The sequence below is a fragment of the Chiloscyllium punctatum genome, chromosome 10 (genome assembly GCF_047496795.1).
Source record: "Chiloscyllium punctatum isolate Juve2018m chromosome 10, sChiPun1.3, whole genome shotgun sequence".
Taxonomy (NCBI): Eukaryota; Metazoa; Chordata; class Chondrichthyes; order Orectolobiformes; family Hemiscylliidae; genus Chiloscyllium; species Chiloscyllium punctatum.
Genome location: NC_092748.1, coordinates 16027000 through 16052784, shown reverse-complemented (window position 1 = coordinate 16052784; position 25785 = coordinate 16027000). Strand labels below are relative to the sequence as shown.

At 40.3% G+C, this 25785-nt stretch overlaps 1 protein-coding gene and 1 pseudogene across 1 annotated transcript in view; one reads left to right on the top strand and one right to left on the bottom strand.

Annotated features, from left to right (window-relative positions):
• ndufs1 (NADH:ubiquinone oxidoreductase core subunit S1) overlaps nucleotides 1-23486 on the top strand; it is a 42242-nt gene extending 18756 nt beyond the window's left edge. The window contains exons 8-19 of the mRNA XM_072578595.1: nucleotides 3420-3605; nucleotides 8488-8622; nucleotides 10052-10166; nucleotides 11058-11203; nucleotides 11615-11743; nucleotides 13599-13728; nucleotides 15267-15427; nucleotides 17866-18020; nucleotides 18540-18715; nucleotides 19900-20034; nucleotides 20498-20570; nucleotides 22962-23486. Coding sequence (XP_072434696.1) covers nucleotides 3420-3605; nucleotides 8488-8622; nucleotides 10052-10166; nucleotides 11058-11203; nucleotides 11615-11743; nucleotides 13599-13728; nucleotides 15267-15427; nucleotides 17866-18020; nucleotides 18540-18715; nucleotides 19900-20034; nucleotides 20498-20570; nucleotides 22962-23053 — 1633 coding nt within the window. The 3' untranslated portion in view covers nucleotides 23054-23486. The remainder of the gene's footprint in view (nucleotides 1-3419; nucleotides 3606-8487; nucleotides 8623-10051; nucleotides 10167-11057; nucleotides 11204-11614; nucleotides 11744-13598; nucleotides 13729-15266; nucleotides 15428-17865; nucleotides 18021-18539; nucleotides 18716-19899; nucleotides 20035-20497; nucleotides 20571-22961) is intronic.
• LOC140482526 (5S ribosomal RNA) lies at nucleotides 1509-1627 on the bottom strand (annotated as a pseudogene).
• Nucleotides 23487-25785: the final 2299 nt, after the last annotated feature.

The window sequence follows — 25785 nt, the reverse complement described above, 5'->3', positions numbered from 1 at the left end:
CAACATCTTTCCGATAGGAAGGAGACCAGAATTGCATGCACTGTTCCAGCAGTGTCCTGTACAGCCGCAACATGACCTCCCACTCCTGTACTCAATACTCTAACCAATAAAGGAAAGCATACCAAGCATTGTCTTCACTATCCTATCTACCTGCAACTCCACTTTCAAGGAGCTATGAACCTGCCTTCCAAGATCTTTATTCAGCAACACTCCCTAGGACCTTACCATTAAGTGGGCGGCACAGTGGCACAGTGGTTAGCACTGCCTCACAGCGCCAGAGATCCGGGTACAATTCCCGCCTCAGGCGACTCTCTGTGTGGAGTTTGCACATTCTCCCCGTGTCTGCGTGGGTTTCCTCCGGGTGCTCCGGTTTCTTCCCACACTCCAAAGATGTGCAGGTCAGGTGAATTGGCCATGCTAAATTGCCTGTAGTGTTAGGTAAGGGGTAGATGTAGGGGTATGGGTGGGTTGCGCTTCGGCGGGTGGACTTGTTGGGCCGAAGGGCCTGTTTCCACACTGTAAAGTAATTAATCTAAATCTAAATCTAAGTGTATAAGTCCTGCTAAGATTTGCTTTCCCAAAATGCAGCACCTCACATTTATCTGGATTAAACTCCATCTGCCACTTCTCAGCCCATAGGCCCATCTGGTCCAGGTCCTGTTGTAATCTGAGGTAACCCTCTTCGCTGTCCACTACACCTCCAATTTTGGTGTCATCTGCAAACTTACTAACTGTACCTCTTATGCTCGCATCCAAATCATTTATGTAAATGACAAAAAGTAGAGGGCCCAGCACCGATCCTTGTGGCACACCGCTGGTCACAGGCCTCCAGTCTGAAAAACAACCCTCCACCACCACCCTCAGTAGTCTACCTTTGAGCCAGTTCTGGCTAGTTCTCCCTGTATTCCATGAGATCTAACCTTGCTAATCAGTCTCCCATGGGGAACCTTGTCGAACGCCTTACTGACGTCCATATAGATCACATCTACTGCTCTGTCCTCCCCAATCTTCTTTGTTACTACTTCAAAAAACTCACCAAGTTTGTGATACATGATTTTCCCATGCACAAAGCCGTGTTGACTATCCCGAATCAGTCCTTGCCTTTCCAAATACATGCACATCCTGTCCCTCAGGATTCCCTCCAACAACTTGCCCACCACCGAGGTCAGGCTCACCTGTCTATAGTTCCCTGGCTTGTCTTTACCGCCCTTCTTAAACTGTGGCTCCACGTTTGCCAACCTCCAATCTTCCGGCACCTCACCTGTGATATCGATGATACAAATGTCTCAGCAAGATGCCCAGCAATCACTTCTCTAGCTTCCCACAGAGTTCTCGGGTACAGTTGATCAGGTCTTGGGGATTTATCCACATTTAAATGCAGCAATACAAAGTTGGACTCGTGACAGGGCAAACTGCAACTTGCACCAATGGCAGCGGTGGGATTTGAACCTATGCCTCCATAGAGACTGGAGCCTTAGACTGCTCAGCCACACTACCTGACTTTTAAAAGCCTACTGCAGCTGGTATTCCCAGGCCGTCTCCCATCCAAGTACTAACCAGGCCTGAGTCTGCTTGACTTCCGAGATCAGATGAGATCGGGCATTTTCAGACTAGTATGGCCGTTGTGGGAACTTTGCATAATTTGGCTCGCTAATTTATTAGATTACAACTACATACTTTAAACTGTTTTGGAACATCTTGGAATTGTGAAAGGCGCACACAATTGTCAATTCTTCCTTTTTAAGAAGTATTCTGCATTTCTGTTTATAAATATATTTAAGGAAAAGAGGGTAACTAAGCTCAGAATAGGGCCCCTCAATGATCAGCAAGGCAGACTATGTGGAGCTGCAGGAGATGTTGGGAGTTTATTAAATAAACAAGTATGTTGCATTAGCCTTTACTGTGGAAAAGGACATGGAAGATATAGAATGTGGGGAAATAGATGGTGACACCTTGAAAAATGTCCATATTACAGAGGAGGAAGTATTGAAATGCATAAAGGTTGATAAATCCTCAGGACTCGCTCAACTGTACCCGAGAACTCTGTGGGAAGCTAGGGAAGTGATTGCTGGGCCTCTTGCTGAGATATTTGTATCATCAATAATCACAGGTGAGGTGCTGGAAGACTGGAGGTTGGCAAATGTGGTGCCATTGTTTAAGAGAAGTGGTAAAGACAAACCAGGGAACTATAGACCGGTGGGCAAGTTGGAGGGAATCCTGATCGACAGGATGTACATGTATTTGGAGAGGCAAGGATTGATTAGGGAATGCCAGCATGGCTTTGTGCGTGGGAAATCATGTCTCGCAAACTTTGTTACTTTTTCAAAAAACGCAATCAAGAGGATTGATGAGGGCCGAGTGATAAATGTGACCTATATGGACTTCAGTAAGGCGATCAACAAGGTTCCCCTAGGGAGACTGATTAGCAAGGTTAGATCTCAGGAATACAGGGAGAACTGGCTAGGGTTGTTTCTCAGACTGGAGGCCTGTGACCAGTGGAGTGCCACAAGGGTTGGTGCTGGGCCCACTGCTTTCTGGCATTTATATAAATGATTTGGATGTGAGCATAAGAGGCATAGTAAGTTTGCAGATGACACCAAAATTGGAGGTGTCGGGGACAGTGAAGAAGGTTACCATGGAGTACAACGGGATCTTGATCAGATGGGCCAATGGGCTGAGGAGTGGCAGATGGAGTTTAATTCCGATAAATGTGAGGTGCTGCATTTTGGAAAAAGAAATCAGAGCATGATTTATACACTTACTGGTAATGTCCTGGAGAGTGTTGCTGAACAAGGAAACCTTGGAGTGCAGGTTCATAGCTCCTTGAAAGTAGAGTCACAGGTAGATAGGATAGTGAAGAAGGCATTGGGTGTGCTGTCCTTTTTTGGTCAGAGTGTTGAGTACAGGTATTGGGAGTCCAGAACTAGAGGGCATGGGTTTAGAGTGAGGGGGAAATATTTAAAAAAGGGACCGAAGGGGCAACTTTTTCACGCAGAGGGTGGTGCGTGAATGAAATGAGTTGCCAGAGAACGTGGTGAAGGTTGGTACAGTTGCAACATTTAAAAGGAATCTGGATGGGTATATGAATAGGAAGGGTTGAGAGGGATATCAACCAAGTGCTGGCAAATGGGACTAGATTAAGTTCGGGTATCTGGTTGGCATGGATGAGTTGGATCGAGGGTCTTTTTTCTATGCTGTACATCTCTGACCCTATCAGAGAGGGGGTAAAAATCATCAAAGAATTCAAGTTATGTTTCTTCACCCATTAGTTAAATGTTGTAACCTTCAGTATAATACCCTAATTTACTTTAACATGATATCATGCACGTAATGGGGAAATCCCCAATTTCCATTCATTTTGCTGAATACAAACACTCTATTCTGGGAGGGAATTGTAATTCTCTTTCATCCTTCTATAGGTTTGCCAGTGAGGTGGCAGGAGTGGATGACCTGGGCACCACAGGAAGAGGAAATGAGATGCAAGTTGGCACATACATCGAGAAAATGTTCATGTCAGAAGTGTCAGGAAACATCATTGATCTTTGCCCTGTCGGAGCTTTGACATCTAAACCTTATGCCTTTACTGCCAGACCTTGGGAGACCAGGTGCAGCATATCTTCAACTGTTTATTGAACAGTTATATACACCCTGTTGCTGTATCTTGTAGTTTTATGTGCTTATGTGTTCCAACTGTGTAACTAGCAATGTGGATTGGATTGAGATGTATGCACCATGAATTCGGAGTGTAGGCACACAGCTGGTGAAGAACATCGGACAAAAAGTACACTTTTCAGCACTTTCAACCAGTTTTAATATTTCAGTTAGATCATAATTAATCTGCACCTCAATTCCATTTAGCTGCCCTGATTCCATTTTCCTTAATATCCTTAGCAAACAAGAATTCACTTTTACCCTCATGGCTCCTCCTGGACCTGGACCATGACCCCACCACAAAACATCAAGTGCTTGATTCCAGAACAATCACTGACCTCCCTCCTCCAGTGGTAGCCCACCTTCCTTGAATAATTTGATTACAATCTGTGTTTAGATTTCACTGCAGGCCTTGATAAGCAATTCAGCGGGTTGCTAACATCTGAGCCTGATGGTGCCTCTTTGTGATGAATATCTTCTCTTCTCCAATCATCCAGTCATGTAAATTTAAACTCCTGCTGTTCTTGAAAGGCTTGTTTCAAGAGACATCCCAGATAAGATATTTTTCTTTCTGTAATTCGGTTTGAAAATTCCATACATTTTCTTCTGCCATATTTTTAAGCCATGTACCTGCATCCACATCAACGTGAACAATTAGTCATCGAATCATAGAGATGTACAGCACGGAAGCAGACCCTTTAGTCTAACTTGTCCATGCCGACCAGATATCCCAACCCAATCTAGTTCCATCTGTCAGCACCTTGCCCATATCCCTGCAAACCCTTCCTATTCATATACCCGTCCAGATAGCTTTTTGAATGTTGCAATTGTACTAGCCTCCAACACTTCCTCTGGCAGCTCATTCCATCCAAGTACCACTTTCTGTGTGAAAAAGTTGCCCCTTAGGTCTCTTTCCCCTCTCACCCTAAACCTATGCCCTCAAGTTCTGGACTCTCCCACCCCAGGAAAAAGACCTGGTCCATTTATTCTATCCATGCCCCTCATTATAAACCTCTTTTAAAGGTCACTCCTCAGCTTCTGACGCTCCAGGGAAAACAGCCCCAGCCTCTTCAGCCTCTCTCTATAGCTCAAATCCTTCAACCTTGGCAACATCTTGGCAAATCTTTTCTGAGCCCTTTCAAGTTTCACAACATCTTTCCGATAGGAAGGAGACCAGATTTGCATGCAATATTCCAACCAATGTCCTGTACAGCTGCAACATGACCTCCCAACTCCTGTACTCAATTCTCTGACCAATAAAGGAAAGCATACCAAACGTTGCCTTTACTATCCTATCTACCTGCAACTCCACTTTCAAGGATCTATGAACCTGCACTCCAAGGTCTCTTTGTTCAGCAACACTCACCTAGGATCTTTATCATTAAGTGTAGAAGTCCTGGTAAGATTTGCTTTCCCAAAATGCACCACGTCACATTTATCTAAATTAAACTCCATCAACCACTTCTCAGCCCATTGGCCCAACTGATCAAGATCCCATTGTAATCTGAGATATCCTTCTTTGCTGTCCACTACAACTCCAGTTTTGGTGTCATCTGCAAATTTACTAACTATACCTCCTATGTTCACCTCCAAATCATTTATGTAAATGACAAAAAGTAGTGGACCCAGCACTGATGCTTGTGGCACTCTGTTGGTCACAGGCCTCCAGTCTGAAAAACAACCTTCCACCACCACCCTCTGTCTTCTACCTTTGGGCCAGTTCTTTATCCAAATGGCTAGTTCTCTCTGTATTCAGTGAAATCTAACCTTGTTAACCAGTCTCCCATGGGGAACCTTGTCGAATGCCTTACTGAAGTCCATATAGATCTCGTCCAGCACTCTGTCCTCATTAATCTTCTTTGTTACTTCTTCAGAAAACTCAATCAAGTTTGTGAGACATGATTTCCCACGCACAAAGCCACGTTGACTATCCCTGATCAGCCCTTGCCTTTCCAAATACACGTACATCCTGTCCCTCAGGATTCCCTCCAACAGCTTGCCCACTGTCGACGTCAGGCTCACTGGCCTATAGCTTCCTGGCTTGTCTTTACCACCCTTCTTAAACAGTGGCACCATGTCAGCCAACTTCCAGTCTTCTGGCACCTCACCTGTGATATCGATGATTACAAATATCTCAGCAAGGTGCCTAGCAATCACTTCCCTAGCTCCCACTGAGTTCTAGGGTCCACCTGATCAGCCCCTGGGGATGTTTCCATTTTTGTGTTTCAAGACATCCAGCACTTCCTCCTCTGTAATATGGACATTTTGCAAGACCATCTATTTCCCTACATTCTATATCGTCCATGTCCTTGTCCACAGTAAATACTGATGCAAACTACTCGTTTACTGTCTCCCACCATCTCTTGCGGCTCCACATAAAGGCTGCCTTGCTGATTTTTGAGGGGCCCTATTCTCTACCCAGTTTGTCCTTTGTCTTAATGCATTTGTAAAGACCCTTGTGGATTCTTCTTAACTCTATTTGCCAAAGCTATCTCATGCCCCTTTTTTACCCTCTTGTTTTCTCTTAGAAGTATACTTTTCTAAGAATTTGTTCGATCTATACCTGACATATGCTTCCTTTTTTTTTAACCAAAACCTCAATTTCTTTAGTCATCCAGCATTCCCTACACCTACCAGCCTTTCCTTTCAGTTTCCTCATGAAGGGTTTCTGCCTGAACTGTCTATTTTCCTGCTCCTCGGATGCTGCCTGACCTGCTATGCTTTTCCAGCACCACTCTAATCTTGACTCTGATCTGCAGCATCCGCAGTCCTCACTTTTGCCTAGCTTTTCCTTTTCACCCTAACAGGAATATACTTTCTCTGGACTCTTATTATCTCATTTCTGAAGGCTTCCCATTTGCCAGCCGTCCCTTTACCTGCGAATGTCTGCCCCCCAAGGCTTTTGAAAGTTCTTGCCTAATACCATCAAAATTAGCCTTCCTCCAATTTAGAACTTTAGCTTTCTGATGTGGTCTATCCTTTTCCATCACTATTTTAAAACTAACAGAATTATGGTTGCTGGCTCCAAAGTGCTCCCCCACAAACACCTCAGTCACCTGCCCAGCCTTATTTCCCAAGAGTAGGTCAGGTTTTGCACCTTCTCTGGTAGGTACATCCACATAATGTTTGTGGAAGTGTTTTCTCTTGAATATTACAGTTGGATTAAGCTTTGTCCCATTGGATGGACGTAAAAGCTCAATGCTGAATCCAATATTTTCTTAGCTCGTTGTCTTCATTGTCACTGATTTCCCTCCAACTTTGTTCACCATTTAACTAAAAGTGATGTCCAAATTTGTGCAAGCATCATCTATATCCAAATACAGACCAATCTGTATCCATTCTTTTTGTTGATGTTTGATTTCGACTTGCTGTAATGCAATATATGTCATCACGTTCTACTGAGAAACCCCGTAAACTCTTGATCTTCTGACGCATGTAAAATTGTTTACCTTCATGGTAAACTTTGTGTCCAGGTCAGGGTCTGAAGTCTGGAATGCCCAGGTTTAAAGTTTATTTCGGGGTGAAGATTCAAGTCAATCCATAAGGAATTGAGTCCATTTTGGGGATTTTTATTGATATATTTTGCGACTTTGGTCTTTCAACTATGGCATAAATAATTGAATACTCCTTCTAAAGCAACTATTTTAGCTGTGTTGAGAATATCCTCCAATCTCTAAAATATTTCTCTGATACTTGGAATTCTCTAGCTCTTGTACAATTGTTCATTTGCTGTGCAACCTAAATTACTTTTGAGTTTGATCTAGGCACATGTATCTCGTCACTGTGCTGCCAAATTGGTGTGTGTTAAGGTTGTAAACTTGACTTGCTGTGTTGGTGTGTATAGTCAGGAGGTGCTGAAAAGCTGCCTGCAATGGTATACTATTCAATAACTCTGTCAATGAGCTGGTCGACACCAGGGCAGATTTTATTTCAGTGGTGAGCAGGTGTTAGATCTGTGGAGCTTGAATTTTGGAACAAGAGTTGGGGATCAATTTTTTTCACAAAGTCCATCTTAACTTGAGTTATATTGCAAGAAATGGGGAATTTGTTTAGCTCAGTGTGATGTCAACAGCATGGGTTCAATTCCCATAACTTGTTTGAGATCACGGTGAAGGACTCTCCTCGACTGCTTCTCTTGCCTGAGGTCTGGTGGCCCTCAGGTTAAATCACCACCAGTTGCTTCTCTCTCTCTCTAATGAAAAAGCGGCTCCAATGGTCTGGTAAGACTATGGTGACATAACATTTTAAGAAATAATAGCTTTGAAATTCCCAGCGGCCTTTCCAAGTTTTTGTGGGGAGTTTCAGATTTCCATCACGTAATGAATTCCTTGAATCATCATCATTTACTCTTGAATGGCCGAACTCTAATTTTAGGATCATCACCTTTTTTGTTCTCATCCCTGCCACCAGAGCAAATATTTTCTGCCTTTAAACATTTCGTAAAGATTGCCCCTTAAACTTTCTAAACTCAACATAGTCAGTCAAATCTGTCCTCGTAATTGAACTATTTGGTCTGTCTATCATTCTCTGGGAGGGGGGGAAGCAGTTAAAATGTCACCTTAACCCATTAGAGTTCTACTGCCACCTAAAGTAACAGGAGAAACCTCAAGAGATTTTACAAACGGAAGTTCATAACTTGCCAGCCAAAGACATTTGTTTTGAAACACTGTTACTTGTTAGTGATGTGTTTTGGGATCTTGTTCAAGTGTAAAGAGGATTGATGAACATACTACTGAAATCCTGTCACAATTCCTAAACTCAAATTGCCACACAAGCTATAATTCTAGTCTGCCAATTGACATTTGTCACAAATGGCATCGTGCTTTTTACAAACAGGAAGACCGAATCCATTGATGTAATGGACGCTATCGGAAGCAATATCGTTGTGAGCACACGGACTGGGGAAGTGTTGAGAATCCTGCCAAGGTTACATGAGGATGTAAATGAGGAATGGATCTCCGATAAAACCAGGTGATGAATTTTAAAATGATAATATGTTTTGAAAAAGTCCTGCATGTAAAATTCTCCAATTCTTCTGTGATGAATTGGCATGCTTTAGTAAACATTATAAAAGTGAGGCGGAAGAGATATTTCACTGCTATCATATAAGAAGGTATGACCCAGTTGAAACATGCTCGCTTTGGAGTCTGAGGGTTATAGGTCCAAGTGCCAGTTCAGAGACTTAAGCACAAAATCTTAGCTGATACTTCAACACAGTAATGAGGGAGGCCTGTATGGTCAGTGGTGCCATCTTTCAAGTGAAATATGAAACAAAGATCGTACTTTGGGCAGATGTAGAAGATTTTGTGGTATATTTCCAAAGGAGAGTTCTCCCCAATGTCCTAGTCGTTGTTCTGTCAATTGCATCCAAAAACACAATCTGGCAATTTGTATTTTTCTTTTTTGTGTGTGTGGGAGCTTGATGGACACAAATTGACTGTTATGCTTCCTACATTTATCATAATCAGATTTCAAAATAACTGGCTGTTTCTCGACCACAAGGAAGAATATGGCATATACTAGACTGCTGAATTGTAAATGAAAGCATTAAAAAAAAAGAGATTATGTCAATTCATTCGAAGAGAATTCTATTCACTGTCTCAACATTCACTTATACCTTCCCTTTGTCCCTGTTCATTTCAAATGTTTATCCAGTTCCCCTTTGAAAGTGACTTTGAATCTTTACTTACCACGTTGCCAGATGAATTCCAAATCCTGACTATTCACTATGCAATGATTTTTCCTCAAATCATCTTAAGTTCTTTTCTTTTATACATCTCTGTGGGATCATGCACTGGAAATTGAGCCCCTCCGTTCCTAAAGTCCTCACAAATCTTGTTTTAAATAAAAGCAGAATTCCCCAATTGGGCTGTTATTTAGACCTCGGCTGTTAGAAACACAGACCAGTTTTTTTGTACTTAACAACAGGTTATTATTTATTTCAGATAAATAGGCTCTAACAACAGAAAGAGTTAAGAATTGTCACATGTAACTACTAGTCAAATTTCTAACTCATTTAAAACTTTCACACACAATCAGACAGACATAGACATTATAGTTTAATGGTTTAACACACCACAATTAAATCTTCTGCATATGATGCACAACTTGAATCCCTCATCCCTGGAACGTCATGGCTTAAACAGGCGATTAAAAATTGACGTAATTTAAAGGTACTAGCTCAGTGCAGTGATATGGTCCTTAAAGTAGAAAGTCACTGTTGCATACAGGAAAGACCATGTAAATGCACAGAAAGACATTGTTGCACATGGCATGTTTTGTAAGGTCTCTCTGTTTCTACTTCTGAAATACTGATATGAATTTTATTTTGGGGTGGGGGGGTGCAGTTTAATGATTTATTTGGGTATTATTTTTCTTCTTCACGTATTTTGCTCTGCAGGTTTGCATATGATGGCCTTAAGCGTCAGCGCTTAATTGTTCCCATGGTTAGGGGTTCGAAGGGACAGCTGGTGTTTGCATCCTGGGAGGAGGCACTAACACAGATTGCTGAAGCGGTAAGAAACTGCCCTATCTTGTATTGGGCTGAACATATTCATAAAATATTGAGGGCTCAGAGGCAGAGTGCGATGTTATGCAATGGAGCATATCTACTCATTAATCCAATACAATATCTGCTTACTATCTTTGGAAAGCAAAGTCCTTTCTTGTCTCATCCTTTCTTGGCTCTGTCAAGTCCTCTAACCCCACAGTTCCCTGAGTCCTCCTATGGAGGTTCGTGGGTGGTCAAATCCTAGACATTTTCCAGGACACCAACAAAACATAGGGCTGGCTGATAAGCATGGAGGGCAATATTCTGGGGGAGCATGATCAAGTGTAACCAAATGAGCAGCTGCTGGAGATGTACTTAGTTTCTACTGTTCCATTCCATCCCCTGCTGGTGTGCTTCTTTCTTTGGGTGAGGAGTGAAGAATTTTCCATATGGATGTATAATCTTAACTGAATACGAGATATAAAAAAAAAGTTCAGTAAAAAATTAAATGATTTAAAATTGCAGCAAGTTTTGGTGGAGGAGTTGGGGAGAAACTGCTGTCACTGTTAGGAGAATTGGTTGTCAGGGCACTGAAGATAATTGATAAAAGTGCCAAAGGAAAGATGAAGCCTTTTTTCTCTTTATGTAGTGAGTTGATCTGAACCAGAACTCACTGTATGGAAGGGTGATGGTAACAGAATCGATTGTAGCTTTAAGAGGCAATTTAAAATAGACTTGACCAGGCAAAATCATTGTATGTGAGGTAAGAGTAGGGAAGAGACACTAATTTGACAGTTCTTTCAAACATGTGACTTAAGTAGGACCTGACGAATAGCTCCTGTGCTGTATGTTGTGATGAAATCCAAGATTATTTGCTTTTTAGCCCTCCCTGTTGGTATTAATACCATGTCTACAGTTGCAGGGAGTACAGGATAAAGGTGTGGCTGCCATTGCTGGAGGAATGGCTGATGCCGAAGCTCTCGTGGCCCTGAAGGACATGATCAACAGATTAAACAGTGATGCACTATGCACAGAGGAGATCTTCCCAATGGCTGGAGCTGGGTAAGAATGCCACACTTGATGATGATCAGCATTGGAGAATAGAGCACAGGATTCCAAAACAAACCCAAGATGATGTTCAACAAGTTGCAGTGGGACAGTGACACCACCGGAGTTGTTTGCTCTGTGTGATGTGTGACAGTTCAGTTTAGTGTCAAGAGTTCAGTTTCTATTTAGCTGGCACAACTACAACTGTTGGATGCCCCATAATTTGTTTTAGTTGCACGGTAGGAAGTCAAACAGTGGAAAGTTATTGCCCTCTAATGGCAGGAATTGTAAACTACTTTTGCTAGTTCACTGCAGTCCTTTACACATCAATGCTTCAGCTGTTACCTAACATAGCCACGTGTCTACACAGTATAAAAGCAGGGTACAACCAAGTGCTTTGTTTGACTTTTTGCTGTTTCCAAACAGTACAGATTTGCGCTCCAATTATATGCTGAACACCAAAATTTCTGGTGTAGAGGAGGCTGATGTCCTGCTGCTGGTCGGCACCAACCCACGCTATGAAGCCCCACTTTTCAATGTTCGAGTCAGAAAGAGGTCAGTATGTGGTGGATTACAAATGTGAAAATATGTGAATACTGTGGGTGCACACAGCTTTTATTCTGGCTCGCTAATATTTCCTTTTGCTCACTGACTTTGGCTGACAAATTCGCTAACAAGACTGCAGTAAGGTCTTGCATTCATGTAGCTCTTTTAACATCAAGTAACACCTGAAGAACCTTCAAACAATTTCATTCAAACAAAATTTTACCTTGCTTTACAAAAAGACATATGGATAGAGTAGATGATCATCGACTTTATCAAAGAAGTTCTGTTTCAAACACTTGGGGAAAGAGGAAACAGGGTGAGGAGTCTTAGAGGGAGAGTTTCAGACCATAGAACTATCAACTGAAGACACCGTTGTTCCTGGTGGAATGAATAAATCAGGGATTGCAAAAGCCCAGACGTTGAAGAAGAGTGATCTTGCAGCTTTGTAAGCCTGGAGAAATCACAAAGCTGTCGAAAGATCTTTATTAAAACCTGACCAAACTTCTGGTTACCTATCATAATATGACTTGGTGTCAGATTTTGTGTGAGAACTCTCCTATAAAGTGACCTTGAGCGATGTAGATAAATACAGGTATATGCATATGTGACAGCTTGGTTCTGATAGTAGTGTATTTGGAACAGAAGGTATTGGGCCTAAGTCACATACCAGTATTAATGGTGAACAGATGAGCAGATCCTTGATCTTGTGTTTATTTGTTGGACCTTGCTGTCATATTTGTGTACATTATTAGACCCAAATTAAATATTTTTACAAAGCACCTTAAAGCATAGTTCCTCCAGAATTTACTGGAGGCTGCATGTTACTTAGTGCTGGAAACGTGTGGTTATTCTATACTGAGTTTGCAGCTTTCAGTAGGAGTGCAGCATTGCACTTTAATATTCCTGGATGCCTGCTACATTATCATGCTCCACTATGACCTCTGTCACTCACTCACGCCTCTTCCTCCTCCGTTCCCAGTAATAGAGTATTTTGCACACATTTGTTCTCAAATCCCACATGTACACAGCAGCTTTGGGCACCGATGAAAGCATATTTTTAGTCCAGAATGTTATCATTTTTGAGAGTGTTGAGGGAAGGGTGAACGAGCATCTGTGTTGTCAAGTCAAGCAATTGCAAACTTATTTGAACTTCCGCTCAAAGCCTTAATCAGTTAAGTCATAGAAATGAATGACAAATTGCAACATAGCAATAGGCCATTGAGTTCAACCTGACTATCTTATTGATCACCCTCCATGCAAGTAAAAAATTCTGATCGCATTTACTCACCATGCTCCCGATATTGCTTTCCACTCTCTTCCTTCACTCACCTGTCTAATCCATTATGTATCTGCAAAATGTTTGCAATCTCCATACACGAAGCTTTCAGTCTCCAATTGTGCAGACTAGCAGAGAGAGAACTAACATGTGCCCAGCAGTCAGCTGTAGAACAATATCAAGACAAAGGATTCTAACTGTGGAGAAGGAAGACAAAGGTAAAGTCACCAATGTCCCAGAGAACCATAGGGCTACCCTCATCAGAGAGAGAGAGAAAGAGAGAGAGAGAGAGATGAATGTCGGTGGTTTAACCTGAGGGTCACCACCCCCTTAAGAAAAGGGACAAAGCTGAGAAGACTCTACATTTGTGGTCATCTCAGCTGGTACAGCAATTGAACCTACACTGTCAATCCAGCTATCCAAGCAACTGAGTTATCCCCATATCATGGGTGCTTTCAAATGTCACTTAACTGAGTATTTCCATCATTCTGTTGGTGTGCTTGAATAGAAGCCATTAAGGACTCTGTAATTAGGTTGTGTTCCATAAAAGTTGATTCACTCCTTCCAAATGTTTGTGCCTTTTTACAGTTGGTTGCACAATGATCTCCAAGTGGCTTTAGTTGGGGCCAATGTGGATTTGAGCTACAGCTACAATCACCTAGGAGACTCTCCACAGGTGTTACAGGAGATTGCCTCAGGAAAGCACCCTTTCAGCCAGGTACAGCTCATGTCTCCAGGTTATCCCGATTTATATGCCACGTGAATACATTATATTATTATAATCCATCTCTAATCAATTTTCATTTAATAGTGTTGATGGAGCAACTGCTATATACTTGGTGCTTCTGCTGTGGAATTGACTTCTGCCAAAGTACAATAAATGTTGACTCATTTAACTCTTAAGAGTAAATTTGGCTCAAAATTATCAGAGTAGAGCAGTTTGCCCTTCGGACATGATAAATGGACAGTTCTAAAATGGGACCTTGATTGAGAAAACTAATATTCTGAACAGCAATTCATAGTTTTCATAGAACTACATTCACAATGATTTCTGCAAGTGGATCTGACCACTGGGATGAGTTGTGATACACAGTGGATGAACAGTCAGAATTTCTTCACAAATACATATACTGGGCTTTAGGCAGTCTTTTGCTAAAATATTTCAATTGATCAATATTGAACAAAACAGGTTCTTTTAAAATAACTTATTTATTTAGAGGGAGCTGAGCGCAAAAGATTGTCAACAAATGATGTCGGATGTCAACTTTCCCTACATGAAAGAAAGTCATTAATGGGTTAAATAACCTTGAAGCAAAGTTACTTTATTGTAAAGAGTAAGCTTCTGAATTCTTTACACATTTTGTACATTTGTGAAACAAAGTTCTTCATTATTCTTTGTGAAATGCTGAATTTTTTTTTCTGCATTGTTAGCAGCACAGGTTGCCATCATTGAGAAGTTTATGATCTGTCTTCCTGTTCAACATGTTCAAATTGGGCAATGAGACAAAAACCTGAGTTCAAAATTTATAATGCAAAGCTCTGTTGAACACTTCAAATATAGTCATGTAAATTCAGTGCCCTACAAAAATATACACCAATGGAATATTCTCCTTTTTGTTGGTAAAAATTAACTCCGATCAGAGTTTTCAGATCATTCCATTTCCCTTGTACCTGCCTTTAGAACCAATTCCTTAATGGCAGTTTCAAGTTCATTTGATTAAATACCAAAACATCTTTTTGATCTCTTCAACAATTAGTCACCTGAGCTTTATTTTAAACAATACAAGCTAAATGCACGTTTGTGAAAAGCTCTGTTTGTGCTTGCACAGACATGTTAGTAGGATATGCTGTGTTTCTTTAAATTAGTTGGGTCATTTAGACCCTGGTCTGTGAAGTACTTGTAACAGCGATTATATAAACACACCAACCTATTTGGTTTAGTGTCTAAGAAGCAGTTTAATTGACAGGAAAACAACCAATGAATTGGTTGATTCAGTGCCCAGTTACCAGATTAGTGTTTGAGATGTTTATTTTGGCTAGAAAAATATCTTTGTGATTGATTAACTGTTTAAATCAAGCTATGTAATGGAGAAAATATAATTATCAAGAGTAGTTTATAACTGGTATAGTTAGAGCTACTGGGGTTATTAGAAAATTGTAAAACTCATTACTAAACTAACTGCAAAGTGGCAAAGCAAAGAGGTACACTGACTTTGTACTTTTCTTCTTCCAATTCAACTTGCTTCCAAAAACCAGGTCCTGAATAAAGCAAGGAAGCCCATGGTGGTGGTGGGCAGTTCAATTCTCCAGCGGCGTGACGGTGCAGCAATACATGCCGCTGTCAGCACCATTGCACAGAATGCCAGAGCAGGCAGCGAAGTCGGAGATAACTGGAGAGTTCTAAACGTCCTTCAAAGGTCAGAAGTGTGATCAATGTCGCAGTGAAACCATTTGGTACTTTGGATGTGAGCCTTGATGTTCGAGTGAAATATTCACTAGATCTCTCTGGTTCCAGTTTCAGCATATCTTCTCCCACTATTGAATTTATTATGATTACAGTATAGAATCTGACCCTTCTCAACATTCTACACTGAAATAACATTAATTTTCAAAGCGCCTATGACAGCCTCGGCATACCCCAAAGTTGTTAGCAGTAAATTAAATTTTCTTGGTACCTAGCTGGAAGTGTAGTTGAGCAGGCTCACTTGAGGCAATCAAGAGAGCATTGGATGATTATTTCATTAGAAACAGTGTGCAAGGGTAAGGTGAAAAAAACTGGAAATTGGCACTAGATAATAATGCTTCTTTAAAGAGTTAGTGCAGGCACGTTTGGCCAAATGGTCTCCTTCTGTGATGTAACAGCTTTGTGATTTTTCAAATCTAGTCCTTGTTAGAGTGTAGGAAATGCAGCAGACACTTCGTACAGTAAGCTCCCACAAACAGCAATGTGATAATGATCAAATAATCTGCTTCAGGAGTGTTGAAAATGAAAAGATTGATAGGACACTGGGATGAGTTTTCTTGTTCTTTCAAACTGTGCATTGGGATCTTTTACGCTGCCTTAAGTGGGCAGACAGGACCTTGCTTTAAGTTTACATCTGAAAGATGACACTTTCAATATTGTGGTTTTGCTTCAACACTGGAGTTGCAGCTTATATTTGATGCTTATATCTCTGGAATGGAGCCCTCTCTCAGGTGAGAGTGCCGCACACTAAGTCGCAACTGTAGTACAAGATTGAGTCAGTGATTTATGGTTTATAGCATTATTTCAGTGATCTGTTGATCTTCCAAGGTTTTATGCTTGATCTTGGGAACTGCTGAGTTCTAAAATACGCCCCTACAAGCTCCAAATCTCCAATGGCACTATTGATGTCATACAATGTATAGTTTGTTTGACACTGGGCATTTACAAACCTTTCCAGCTATCTTTGGTGCTTTATAGACCCATTTCCATACTTTTAATGTATTGACTATCTCTCAGTACCTTGCACCAGTGAAGCAGCTATGCGAAAGCAGATTTGCTCGTTGCATTAAAGTTAGCAGGTCTTGAATACCAGCTGACTATAAAGAAGAGACAAGTTTGGAATACAGCTTAATATCTGAAGTAAGGCATTCTGAAGAGGGGTCATACTGGACTGAAAATGTTAACTTTATCCACAGATGCTGTCAAACCTGCTGAATTTCTCCAGCATTTTCTGTGTTTCTCAGATTTCAACATCCATAGTATTTGGCTTTTATCCCAGCAGTGTAGCACTCCTACAACACGGCACTGAACTGTCAGCTTAAATAATGTGGCCAGTTGACTCTCCAACTAGCAAAGCTACAAGAATATGATCAAAAAATAACGCCAATAATTTTGCTGTGGTCTCCAATAATTACCTAGAGTTATTAGCCTAGAAACGGGCCATTCAGTCCAACTGGTGTATGCTGGTGTTCATCCTTCATATAAGGCTCCTCCCAACTAACCTCACTTTTTAAACATATCATTATATTCTTTTCTCTCTCATGTTCTTATCTAGCTTTGCCCTCAAGTGCAGCTATGCTGTCGTGAATTCCATATTTTAACAACTTCTTGTAGTCCAGTTTGGATTTGGCTTTGATGTCATCAACTCAGCTGAAAGGCTGGGAGGTTCTCATTCACTCAGCAATTACTGGAGGCAAAGTATTTGGGATCTGAGGAGAGTCAATGAATTTACGATTGTTCTCCTTCGAGCAGGGAATGTTAATAGGATGATTTTACAGAAATTATTAAAATTATGAAGAGATTTGAGCTAAGGAGAAACTGTTTACACTGGCAGGACACATTTCAGATAATTTTTTAAAAAAAACAAGAACTCTGGGTGCTGGAAATGAGAAACTGAAACAGAAATTGCGGTAAAAACTCAACAGATTTGGCTGCATCTGTGGAGAGAAAGTATAGTTGACTTTTCGGGTCCTTCTTCGGAATGCCTTTTTTGTTTAATGCACAGATTTTTGTATAATTGGCAAAAGAACAGGAGGTGATGTGAGATTTTCTTCCCATCAGAAAATTAAGATTCAGAATTCATTGCCAAAGAAGGCTAATGAAAACAGATTTAATAATTTTGGAAGAGGAAATCCATATGTACTCAAAAGAATTTGCCGTACTACAGCTGAAAGAGTGGGCGGGGTAACTTAATAATTCTTTCAAAAATTCAGCACAATGAACTGCATGACCATCTCCTTAAGGGTATGTTTGTCTGAAATTAGAGATTAAACTCAGCAACCTTTTTTTTTGAGACATCATGAGTTATGTCCTGATTTCTGGCCTATTTTGTAGTCCGTTGTAGTTGTTTATTTGAAGTGGAGTAATAAAGATGCGTGTGTGATCATGTAGGGTAGCCGGCCAAGTAGCTGCTCTGGATTTGGGATACAAAGCTGGTGTCGACTATATCCGGAAAAATCCCCCTAAAGTGCTATTCCTTCTTGGAGCAGACAGTGGCTGCATCACCCGGGAGCATCTTCCAAAGGACTGCTTCATCGTTTATCAGGGTAAGCATCAGGGCAGCTGTCGTCCACATAATGCTGTTGAACCTCTGGAGTGCATTGCATTGGTATAATGGCTGCTGACTCTCCATTTAGTGTAAAGAGTTCTTGACTGGGGCAGAGATGGAATTTTATGTCTGCTATAGCAGACATGTAGTGACCTCACAATGCAGGGTCACAGTTTAAAAACTGGTCATGATTGGAGACATTTTATTTTGGAGTCTTGCCTGAGAGGCCACAAGAGTACCAGTTGTCGAAATAGAAATATTGTAGAAGAACAATAAATTACAGCATTTTGAATTTGATGTTACGTCCTAGCGGGTAGAACAGATGGAACTATCCTCTGTTCTGAAATCAGTTACAAGATACCAGATCTGAAATTGCTTGTTGCTGACTGTGATTGCCAATTTTGTAATTGCTTTGTCTTGATGTCCCTCAACTCGATAAGCGTGGAATTTTAAAAATCAATCAATTTGCACACCGCTGTGTCAAATGATCACTGACTTTTCATGTTTCCCTTTTTAGGACATCATGGAGATGTCGGAGCCCCCATGGCAGATGTTGTTCTACCTGGAGCTGCTTACACTGAGAAGAAAGCAACATACGTCAACACAGAGGGCCGTGCCCAGCAGACCAGAGTGGCAGTAACAGCGCCTGGCATGGCCAGGGAGGATTGGCAAATTATTCGTGCACTTTCTGAGGTACAGTAGAGTTTCCGTAGCATAAAAACTGATTAACCAGGAGGGGTTCACTCAGCCCTCAAGTCTGTTAGGCTATTTAATTAGCGAAGTGGAGGCTGGCATCCAGCTGCTCTATTTGGTAGCAGTTTTATTTCTTGTCCTGGCTCCATTTGGTCCCATAGGGGACCATGAAAATCTAACTCCACAAAGTTAAAACAAGACGCAAAGTTTCAAATCCAATTCTGTGAGAAAGCAGGGCAATTTTAGTAATTCAAAAATTATCTCTTCGGCTATACAAAATATTGTCGTCTTAATTCTCAAATGTTACTCCCTATAGAAATTAAATGTTTGCATGTTTTAAAGTGATCCACATGCCAGGGGAAAGAGCCTGTCAAAGAGTTTTAATATAACAGTTTCCACATTAATGCTCTTTGGCACCCATCAGCCCTTTCTCAAGTTGATGTAGATGTCATGCTTCCCAGAGCACATTTGTGTGATGTGGAACAAATCCTTCATAAAACATTGTTGACTCTGGTAAGCTTATCATCGATACAAAGAAATACTTGGATCGATCTAGCATTTTCACAACTTTGGACACTCCAAAGGACTTGGCAGCCAATGAGGTAATATTAGAGAGTTGTGATGTAGGAAGTATGGTAACCAGTTTATGTACAGCAGAATCTCTCAAACAACAGTGATGCAATAATGATCAAATAGATTTTTTTTCTCATATTGGCTTTGACATACCAGTAATGATAAGGACACTGGAAACAGCTGCTAGTTTTTGTTTGAAATTGTACAATACCTTTTGTTTTAACATTCACTAAAAGTGGAGCAAGGCCTTGATTTAATATCTCATTCAAAAGACTGTGCCTCTAATGCTCCAGCACAGTATTGAAGGAGTGTTGCCTAATCAGATTTGGTGCTAAAATTTCTAAACTGGAACTTAAACCCGGAATCACGTGAACTTTGACTGAGTATCAGGATCATGTCCACAATTTATCTTCCTTAACCATATGGTTCAGTACAATACTTTATAGAACACCTATTCCATAGAACTGTTTTTTTAAAAAAAAATCTGCACGCAAACTGTTTGCTTTTTCAACATTTAGAAGTTCTTGCTATTTATCCAGACCAAATTTTCCCTAGTTTAATTTAAATTGGAAACTGCAGTCTTATGTTCCTAATCATTTGTCTCTTTGCAGGTGGCTGGTGTAACACTTCCATATGATACACTCGATGAGGTCCGTGACAGGTTGGCTGAAATATCTCCAAACCTGATCTGCTACAATGATGTAGAAGAGGCCAATTTTTTCAAACAGGCAAATGAGCTAGCAAAGGTCAGCCTAATTTCACTGTTAGCCTGTTAGCTTACACTCTGGTGTCCAAACCCTTTCCCAGTAGCTTAATTATTATAGCATGCAACATAGTTGAAGTCTAATCAGACAAAAGGAGGAGACATTTTGTGCAGGTTTGGTGAAATGAAAAACTGTGGTTTGGAAATGGGTTTTAAAAGCATCATTTTTAAAGGAATAGCGATCAATTGAGGAATGACTGAGGTTCAATGACCAGACTTGCAGGAATATAATCTTCTCATGAAGATTAGGTGACAGAAGACTTCAGAGTGTCAGGAGAGATGAGGTCATGATGATTTTAAATATTGAGCCAGGAAAGGAAACGATCAAGGGCATGAGAACTGAAATGAATGAATGTTTCATGCTATATGCATTAATTCTGATTAAATTTTCTTCTGTTTGTTAATATCTTGAGGCAGTGTCTGACCCTTTCTCTGCTTTCTTACAGCTTGTGAATCAACAGGTCTTATCTGAGCCACTTGTTCCACCTCAACTTACAATTAAAGATTTTTACATGACAGGTACGTGTTAATTAAATATGCAATGGGATATTACTTGGGAACCAGACTGGCTTATGCTTGTTTCAGGATAAAATCTGGAGATGTTGTTCTTTTGATTAACGGGTTAAATGTGCTGTTCACCAGTAGTAACCATGCTAAAGGACAATGGCTGCTTTCTCTGCAATTGTGGGATACCATTCTGTTTGAAAAACCCAGCAACACTGTCAGCATCACCATCAATATTCCACTCAAACTGATTTTAATATTTTGCAGACAGTTCATGTGTCGAATAACACAAATCCAGAAGTTTCTGCCAATAATTCTTCAGGGAGTGTGCTGTTAACATATTCCCCATCCCTATCCTGTCTGTCGGGTACAATCCCTGGCCAAACTATAATGTTCATTTTCACGCCATTAGTTTTCCGACAAAAAAAAGGAAAAGGTTGTAACATGTAGAATGAGATGAAATTTGGTTTTCAATTATATATTAATTTCAGAATTGCTGCAAAACATCTTCACTGGTCCTGAAAGGTTTATTTTAGTTTTGATCCAAATCCAGCTATGATTTAATTCACTATTTGAAAATCTAAAATAAAAATCATGTTTTTGACTGCTACATATGAGGCTACTTCAGGATGGTTGGCTATTATTCTGTTTGCTCATGTTGCTGTTCATAGAGCTGGAGGTCCACTGGTTTTAGAATGACCGTGGGAAAGAGGAAGTTGGCATCATATATATGAGTCAATCCTTGTTGGCAGTTTTCTTTTGAGGTCTGCAACTCATGCTGATCCTTCACTACTAATTGAAAAATATAGCTTGTTTATGTAATATTGCGCAAGTTATAGCATTAATAAAATGTCTTTGTAAAATTTCAAGTGTGTACAAATAGCTCAGTCACATGTCTGACTCAGCTTGCATAATCTATTCCCTTTCATGGGGATTAAAGTTCCAAGACACTGCTTAGGAACGCAATCAGAGAAAAATACAACACCTTGCTAAAGAACCATGTATTCGAGGGATGATGCAAATTTTGATCAGAGATAGATCTTAAAGAAAAGGAAGAAGGTGCAAGCATAACCAGGTTTAGGGAAGGAATTCCTGATAGCCATCAGTCTCGAGGTGAAATAATTCATTCATGGGATTTGGGTGTTGCTTGCTCGGCTAGCATTTATTGCCCATCCCTGACTGTCCAAAGGCAAACTACATTGCTGTGGGTAGAGTTACATATAGTTTAGAGCTGGTAAGGAGGGCAGATCTATTTCCCCAATGGACATACATGACCAGATAGGTGTTTATGACAATAGAGAGCACTTGGGTGGTTACCATTAGGTTAACATGTTTCCATTTCCAGCTTTTTATACAATCACTATTCGCCATCAGCCATGGAGGGATTCAAATTCATGTTCCCAGAACAATTGCTTGGAGTTCTGGATTACTTGTTCAATCTTACCCACTTTATCTCTCTTGTTCTGTCCTCTTTTTGATGGGACTGTGGAGATTTGGAAGAGTTGATGTTCATGGTGGGTGAAGGATGCAAAGTTGCCTAAGAATGCATCGAATCAATTTAGTCCAGGCTGACTGCGTCTGTGCATCCTAACAAAAGAGAGATTTTCGTTCATATAGTACTTTACCAAATTCAGATAGGTACTGAGGACCACCAAGAAGAAATTTGCCATGAGTTCAAATGCCACACTAAAATTATACAAACAGCAATGAAATGAACAGTTGGTTGATCTGCTTTTGCCATTGTTGATGAAGGAAGTAATGTTGAATAGAGCATCAGAGAGCAAATAATCCCTGAGAACCATTGGGAAAATTGATTTGGGTGACTTACACTCCAGGACAGTGTCATATTCTTGGAGATAAAGTCAGAATTAGTGGTGGCTAAGTCTTTACTGACTCCAAAGGCAACAAACTAATATGAAACCTCAATGGGCCTCCGATCTCCCGTGTTATTTGCTTGTTTCCCTTAATCTGTAAATACACCTGAAGGTGTTAGCACTTGAATTTTGGATTTAGGAATAAGGCAATATCACTGGAAACAGCCAAACCTCCAAATTTCAAACTGGACAAACTAGCCTATAAGAAATCTACGTGAATATGTGTGTACACTTTGTAGATCAAATTGTCACAGCTTAGAACGTAATTATGCTAGCAACATGATTGTGTAAACATCTTACGTGCAATTAAGTGAAATCCTCTTGTGTAAATTGAAGCCACACAACTACACCCATCAGAGTTAAGCTAAAAATTGAGCGATGACTGTGTTTTCTTGTTGGATTGTTTTGTTCTGTGAAGAACCGTGTTTAAAATATAGTGATAGCTGTAAGTAATGTATAACAGATTTCAGCAGAAGCCTAGAATAATTCACCTTTTAAAGTCTTTGCTTTTCCTGGTTCCCTTTCCCTATAGATCCAATCAGCAGAGCCTCCCAGACTATGGCAAAGTGTATCAAAGCGGTTACTGAAGGATCCAGTGCAGTTGATGAGCCTTCCATCTGCTAACCTACACTGACAAAAAAATATCTCTGGCATCGGTGTTGTGCTGCTGTAGCTGAATTCTGCACAAATATATGTAAAGGACAAGCTTCTAACGAAGATTGAGTTCATGCCCGGTTGTATACTCTGAGCATGATTAGTGAAGTTGTATAATGCTCAGTGAGGGGCGGGGGAATGTATGACGCACTCCACCTATTTACGAGCTACATAATTAAAATCTGTTGTGTTAAGTAGTACAAATTTCCACATGAAATTCAAAAAGTTTAGTGTGATAATTGGCTGTGTGATAAGCTTCTGATTATGCTGACTTTGTGTTCAAGACAGTTATTATTTTTGTGCATTTATCGCAACCTTCTCAAGGAAGACAGTAGTTCTTGTAATGCTGCAATCAAATTTTTATGGGAAATAAATGTATATCATAGGGGTGAAGCCAATGAAATGTATTGTTTGATACAAACATAGAAAATGGTGAGAAACTCAGCAATTCTCGCAGCATCTATGGTGAGAGGAACAGAGTTAACATTTCAAGTCCAGTATGACTCTTCAGTTCCAAAACATTGAGAAACTGTTGCTGCTTATCTGAGATTTCCAGCAGCTGCAATATTTTGCTTTTAAATGTATTCTTTGGGTGACTGTAATTAGTGTCCTATGTCACTTGGGTCAGGCACTGTAAACTGGTATCTGACATTTCATCAGAGAGATGTATCTGCCCCTGGATAAAAGTGCCTATGCATCTCTGATCTGTCCTGTTGACTTGCTCAAACTCCTGTTTGTCATCAAGGCCAAAACTTTGAAACTGCTAAACTTGGCTCTCTCATCATTGATCCTTTAACCAAAACAAATTGCATTAACATAGCATGTTTAAGATGATGAAATGTCTTCAGGCAGTTTACAGAAGTAGTATGGAACAACACTGGCAAAATTATTAGAATAAATTCAGAAGGACAGTATTAACTGTTTGCAAAGTGCAGAATAATCAAGGACAGTGAACATAGATCTGTTTAGAGAAGGTCATGTCTCTCGAATTGACTTTTGAAAAGAGAACAAATAGGTTGTTGAGCGCAATGTAGCTGATGTAGGGACATTGCTAAAATCCCTTGTGATAGTTTGGTCAGCAAATTAAAAGCCCTGAGGACTTGGAGAGTGGCGATTTGGTTTCAAAATTAGTTCAGTGGCCGAAATCGTAAGGTGATGGTTGAGATGGGTTTCTGCAATTGAAAGGGTTTTTTGTTGTTGTTTTTGACCATTATTTAGACTCTAGTTAAGTATCGTGATCTCTGTATCAGTCTGTGTATCATCTGCATACTTATGTACTTTGCAGTGAGGAGAACATGGCAAATTGTCAGGAGAGGAGGAAGGCAGTAGCCCATGGGTTTACATATTATGACTATACTATTAATCCAGAAACCAATTAATGTTCTGGGAACCTGGGTTTGACACCCACCATGGCAGATGGAATTTGAATTCAATAAGAAAAAGATCTGGAATTAAGTCTAATGATCACGATGAACTTGTTATCCATTGTCGGGAAAATGCTGTGTGGTTCACTGCTGTTCTTTTTAGGGTAGGAATCTGCCATCCTTACCTGGTCTGGCCTCTTGTGACTTCAAAACCATAGCATCTCTCTAGGCAATTTGGGATGGACAATTTAATGCAGTGATACCTATATCCTGAAAATGAATGAATAAAACAAAAAGACAAACATGTTCTGGTCAATTGGACAGAAAAATGAAACATTATCTCACACTTCCCCAGATTGCTGCATCTTCCAAAATATATTAAATTCAAAGTAATGAATAGTAGAAAAACAGGAATCTTGGCAGATATGTGCATAGATCTTTAAAGGTCTGCTTAAGGTGAATAAGAAAGCATTGGCAAATAATCCTATATTAGAAGAGGCATAGGAAAAAGTGGACAAGTTATGCTTGAACTGTATGCAACAACAGGCCACAGGTTGAGTATTCTGAACCATTCTTTGTGTTGTAGGAAAGAAATGATTGTGCTGAGTGGGTGTAGATGAAATTTACATGCATGTTGCCAAGATGGAAAAAAAAATTGCCTATGGTAAAAGATGACATTACTTGAGGTTGTCTTCCATGCAACAGAAGAGGCTGGTGATTTAAGTGATATGTATAAAATTATGAAAAGCTCCACAGTATAAATAGGGGTGACCCATTTACCATAGTGGTGAGTGTAGGTTTAAAGTCATGGATAGAAGGAGTAGAATGGGGAGATGAAAGGAACATTTGTTGAGGTAGAGGGTGAGGGAGACCTGGAACACAGTGCCCGAAAGGGTTCTTTTCCATCAGAGACTCTCACTGTATTGGCAATAGTATATGGATGCCACTGAAGAGTCACAACCTGCAGAACTAGGGGCTGAATGCAGGAAGATGAGCTTATTCTAGTTAATTCTTTGTGATAGGCCTAATGGCCCATTCCACTGTTGTAAATTTTAAATTTATTTCCATGAAATGTTGATGTTAACCATGTTTTGTCATTTTGCTCAAAGAAAGAGATGCATTTCAAAAGAGGGAAAAGAGTTAGGAAGAGGAGTAAACCAACAACTCATAAATCTGCTCCACTTATTGTAATCTTGGCTATTGCCTTTCACCAACATTACTCTCAAAATACTTTATGCCATTGATAATGAAAATTTTATCAACTTCTACTTTTCAACCACATAGCTTCCCTAGCCTTCTGGGCAATAGAATTCCAAAGATTGATCATATGCTGAGTAA